The sequence below is a fragment of the Elephas maximus genome, chromosome 5, assembly GCF_024166365.1.
Source record: "Elephas maximus indicus isolate mEleMax1 chromosome 5, mEleMax1 primary haplotype, whole genome shotgun sequence".
Lineage (NCBI taxonomy): Eukaryota > Metazoa > Chordata > Mammalia > Proboscidea > Elephantidae > Elephas > Elephas maximus.
Window position 1 is genome coordinate 38,044,809 of NC_064823.1, and position 5,443 is coordinate 38,050,251.

A 5,443-nucleotide genomic window follows, 5' to 3' on the forward strand; every position below is an offset into this window, starting at 1 on the left:
AAGGGAAGACTCCAGTCTACTGGAGTCCAGATCCATTTCCGCCAATCAGGTACCTTCTAACACTCAACTTTTCTGGGGGCTCTGGTTCTGTCTCTAAGGCAACTGAACCACACAGACAAGAAGGTGGGCGTGAGAGGTGTGTAGGAGGCCGGTATGTGGACCTGACGAGCAATTCAGAACAAGTTTCCTACGAAGTCCACTGGCCCTTCAGTTCTTTTTTCCTATTGAAAAGCTGGGAGAATTGGGAAGACCGGCCCCATGTTCCTACAAGGCCCCTCAGAGCGGAGCAGAGGTCACGGAAATGTCAGCTCAGCCCATTCCCTCGCAGGAGCCGCAGCTCTGTCCCTCCTCTCGCTCTGCTCCCTGCCACCCACGCAGGAAGCCTCCTCACTATCTGGCCCAGCCATAACCTGCGATAACCGCTCCCCCAAAGCAAAACAAACCAACCGTATCAGCACGGCGAGTCTCGATGAGGAAGTCCCTTCCAACTCTAACATGTCGGTACTTTTACACCTTCTAAAACTAGTTCCCTGTTCCCCCACCCGATTTTCCCTTCCAGGAGACGCCCCTATGAATCCCCGAGGTCCTCTTCCTTCACCCTTCCACATCAGTCTCTCTGGAACCCAAATACTCTCGCCCACGATGGGCCCACAGCTTGCCACCCACACTCCTTTCCTCTCCTCACCAAACGAATGCTTTCTAAAACCGTTTACTATTTGATACAGCTCCTAAGAGGCTTTGCCAAGAGACGACCCGCAGTACTACAGGGCTGACTGCTTTCCCCAGGATTCTGACCCCCCTTTAACTAATTCCTCGGCTCCCACCGTCCTGGAGCTAGAAGTCCCGGCAGCGCCGGGTGCGGTGCGCGCGCGCGCGGGGGCAGGGGGAGCCGCGCCTGCCGCGAGGACCCGGGCGGGGGCAGTAGCCGCAGCCCCCCTCCCGCCCCCAGCGCCCGGGCCCCTAATGAGCAGCTGAAAAGGAGCGGGCTCCGGTGCGCGTGGCTCGCAGGCCTCCCGGAGTCCGAGGCGCCCTGATTGGCCAGCTGCGCCTCGCGACCTCCATTCATTAATAAATTAGCGGCACGCTCCAGCCGAGCGCAAGCCACCAATCACAATGGGCAGCGGCTGCGACAACAGCCGCAGCTTGAGCCGCCGCCGTCGCCGCCGCCGCCGCCACTGCCGCGGCTTCGGCCGCTCCAGCCTCAGCCTAGAGCTCCAACAGGAGTTTTAGAACCATTTTATGCTGATTAGATAAAGGGGGGGGGGGGAGAAAAGGGGGAGAGGTGGGGGGAGGAGGATGGATGGCAGGGCCAGGGGAGGGGGGAAGGTGGTGAAGAAAAAGAAAGAAATGAATGATGATAATGCAATGAAAAGAATAAGCTGGAGGAGGGAAAAGAGGGGGGAAAAGGGGGGCCAGGATTGGGGGGAGGAGAAGGCGGCGGCGGGGTTGGGGGGAGGTAGGGGCCCCGGGGGCAGATCTGATTGTTTTCTTGGAGATATATAAGGGGTTTTAAGGGGAGTCGTGTGCCAGACACGCAGCCACTGAACCACAAGCAGCTTCGCTTTAACTGGAGTGCCTGGGAGTCGCGTGCCAGGAGCCGCACGGCCAGGACTGACTGACAGACACGCACCGCCACCACAACACAGGAGACCCGGGCGGGCAAACGCCGCCGCCGGGGCTCTTGGCAAACGCAGCCCTCGGAGAGGTCCCCCGCGGAGCTGCGCCGCAATAGCGGCAGGCCTGCTGCTTCCAAGCGGGGAGAAGCACTGCGTTCCCGGCTGCGCGGAGATACGGGGCACAAGTCAAAGTAACAGCGACGCTGAAGCACAGTTAGAACCAACTAAGTAAGTGTCCGCGCCGCGATTACCAACTTGTCGGGTTGTCCCTCCACTTGACTCGGCCAAGTCCGCACGCCCTCTGCTCAGCACACACTCTTTGACGTGGGGTCTTTGGTCCCTTTCCAGGACAGGACCCCAGCCGCCAGAACAGCCAAGCTGAATGCGGGACTCGGTTGGCTGGCGGAAAGGTCGCAAATAAAGGCGCTCCCAAGCTTAGAGAGCACTGGTGGGGTTTCCTCCCCAACTGAGTACATTCTTTCTCTGCGCCGTCCCGACCCGGTCCTGTCGGGTGCGCGCTGGAGCACGCTCTGGTGACACGGAGAACGTGCTCTGCTTCTCTATTTCTGCATTCACACCTCGTTTGCCTCTTTCTCTCTCCCAGCTGTTTTCGGTAGGATGTTCGTCAAATCCGAGAACTTGGAGTTGAAGGAGGAAGAGGATGTACTGCTGCTGCTCGGCTCGGCCTCCCCGGCCTCGGCGGCCCTGACCCCGCTGACATCCAGCGCCGAGGAAGAGGAGGAGGAGGAGGAGGAGGAGTTGGGCGCTTCTGGCGGTGCGCGGCGGCAGCGCGTGGCCGAGGCCGGGCCTGCAGCGCGGGGCGGAGCGGCAGCGGGCGCCGAGGTCGGCCGGCCTGCGCGGCTGCTGGGCCTGGCACACGAATGCAAGCGGCGACCCTCCCGGGCCCGGGCCGTCTCTCGAGGCGCTAAGACTGCCGAGACAGTGCAGCGCATCAAGAAGACCCGCAGGCTGAAGGCCAACAATCGCGAGCGCAACCGCATGCACAACCTCAACGCGGCGCTGGATGCGCTGCGCGAGGTGCTTCCCACGTTCCCCGAGGACGCCAAGCTCACCAAGATTGAGACCCTGCGCTTCGCCCACAACTATATCTGGGCCCTCACGGAGACCCTGCGCCTGGCCGATCACTGCGGGGGCGGGGGCGGGGGCCTGCCGGGAGCTCTCTTCTCAGAGGCGGTGTTGCTGAGCCCGGGAGGCGCTAGCGCCACCCTGAGCAGCTGCGGGGACAGCCCATCGCCCGCCTCCACGTGGAGTTGCAGCAACAGCCCCGCGCCGTCCTCCTCCGCGTCCTCCAACTCCACCTCCCCCTACAGCTGCACTTTATCGCCTGCCAGCCCGGCGGGTTCAGACATGGACTATTGGCAGCCACCACCTCCCGACAAGCACCGCTACGCACCTCACCTCCCCATAGCCAGGGACTGCATCTAGTGCTGCCATTTCTGTTACACACGTCAGGCCTTAGTGAGTTCTGTTTTCTGTCCTACACCGAACCCTCCTCCCACCCCTTTCCCCTCCCCATTTTCCACTTCCTGATCACTGTCTCACTTCACAAAGCAGATGTAGCTGTTCTGATTTCTTGCTGTTTTTGTTGCACTCCGCGGCTATGGGTTTCCTTCATTCAAACCGTCTCTGATTTAATGAGATGAAGCTTATTATCAAAGAGAATGGTGGAATTTTGGGTGTGCTTTGATAAAAAAATTTTTTGACGTTAGAAAGATTCTGGGAGGAAGTAAGAAGGGTGGTGAAGGGTTTGCAGAGCGGACGGACGCTCCTCCCCTCTCTCTGTAAAGTCGAAGGACTTGGTGCAGTTCGCGTGAGTCACCCAGGGACAATGCAACTGGTTCCTGTGATCTCGTCACCTTTGCTTCTGCATAGAGATGTTAATGTCGAGTAGAAAGAAATGTATCTTAGCATCTGAATGATTTTACCGGTAATAATATTATCCACAGATTTGCAATGGCTGGCATCTGCTTTATTCCCATTGCTGTCTGCAGGCTGTGGGAATTTCACCTGTCAAACCAAACTTTCCTTCTCTGATGTGCACTTTGTTCTGTTTCCCAGATTCGTCACAATGCCTATTGTCCCGTCCTTCTCTTTCCTTTTTCTTCCCCATTTTGCCATCTGTCTCTTATGATTTATAAGAGAAAAAAAGTTGTTTTGTTAGAGGGCCAGGTTAGAAGTCATTGTATAATTTGTAGGCTTTGTAATGATTGAATGCAAGCGTGGAAATTTAGGCTGAACTCTCTATCAAAAGAAAAAATGTGGAGGAAAAGGGAAAAACCAGGAGGGAGGATTGCTCCATGCATTATTTATCTCGACCTTTTAGGGGAGAAGGAACTCCCCCATTCTTTCAAGAGATTAAAAATAAATCAACAGACTGAAACCCTAAGCAGACACGGGGCATTATCGGGATCAGCCACACACGTGTTCCCTTCTATTTATTATAAAGGAAATTTTCATGGGAAAAGTATGTATTTTTTGTATATTCTACAGAGTTTATTCTAGTATGTATTTACATCTTGAAGAACAAGAAAATTGTTCTTGTGATTAAACTATAAATAAAGTATCTAATTTTCATAATCTTAACGTGTGATATAACGTCTTCCTGTTTCTATGGGATTTAGAAGCAGAAAGAATTGTGTTTTTCTGAAATTCTCCCCATGTCAAATTGAGTATGGTACTTGTCTATTTCGGCAATGTTTGTGCCTAGGGTTTCATTGACACATGAATTCTAGGAAATTACAAGAAGCTTAATCGTATGAGAGACATTAAAGCTGAAGTAAGTGTAACTCAATATAAACACAAGCCTGGAAGAAATAAATTTCTGAGCAAACAAGATGAACAAAAAAAGGGAAATTATATGATAACTAAGTCATGATAAGTTCTAAAGTTCAGAAAACATTGATTCGAAAAAATCTTAACATGAAATTTCTTGGAGTGTGTAGAAATCTGGTTCTCACACTTAAACTCTTTGGGCTTTAATTTCCTCAAATGTAAACTGAAAGGATGTTTTCCAGCTCCAAAATCTATGATATAGCTGAGTATTTATAAATTCATTATTGCGAAGCCAATTTCGCATTAAGCAAGCTAGATGGCTTGAAAAGTAAACTTTCATAAAAAAGAGATATCCAGGGTGAACTGGAATAGAAAAAAAAAAGTCTTAAAGAGAAGGTTCAGCATTCCAATATTTGTAAAAACATTACATAGTCAAAACTTCTTCAAAGAGAAAGAAAAAAAGGTTTCTGATCTCTGAAAAACTTTATAACTTGCACTTCAGCCTCCAAAGCAGAATGGTGTTGGGTCAAAGATGACCAACTGAAGGTTGAACATATTCTAGGTTTAAGCCCTTGGGGAAGTGTCCATGACAAGGCAGGGTACAAAAGATCATGTGTTACCTAAGAAATGATGGTTGTTCACACACATACCCTCCTGCTGCACACACACACACTCACACACACGAATTTCATGTCTACTTCTTTGGGCCAAAGCCTCCACTCCTCTGCAAAAATCAATGATTTCTCCTGAGATGCTTATCTGAAACTATTCCTCCTCTCTATCCTTATGGAAAATATTAAGTTTTTTTTTATCCTTATGGAAAATGTTAAGTGTTTAATGTATTAGTAAGTCCGTTTTTATCAAAGGAAGAATCATAGCTGGATTTAGATAACAATTTAGATTGTGTTATTCTTAGCCACTTTTTGATGATGTAATATGGGGAAATTGGTAGTTCTCCTGTATTCACATTTGTGTTCCTAATGTTTAAAAAGTCAAGCCAAAAAAGCAAAGCAATTGCAGTAGGGGAGTTTTAA

General features: G+C 51.2%; 1 protein-coding gene across 1 annotated transcript; it reads left to right on the forward strand.

Annotated features, from left to right (window-relative positions):
• Nucleotides 1-1,697: 1,697 nt before the first annotated feature.
• On the forward strand, nucleotides 1,698-4,091 carry NEUROG2 (neurogenin 2). Its single transcript, XM_049885514.1, has 2 exons — nucleotides 1,698-1,844; nucleotides 2,221-4,091. The coding sequence occupies exon 2, from the start codon at nucleotides 2,235-2,237 to the stop codon at nucleotides 3,060-3,062; it is 828 nt and encodes a 275-aa protein (XP_049741471.1). The 5' UTR covers nucleotides 1,698-1,844; nucleotides 2,221-2,234; the 3' UTR covers nucleotides 3,063-4,091.
• The last annotated feature ends 1,352 nt before the right edge of the window (nucleotides 4,092-5,443 follow it).

Excerpts from the sequence above, each read along its gene's own strand:
- NEUROG2 (XM_049885514.1), top strand. The coding sequence starts at position 2,235 with ATGTTCGTCAAATCCGAGAACTTGGAGTTGAAGGAGGAAGAGGATGTA.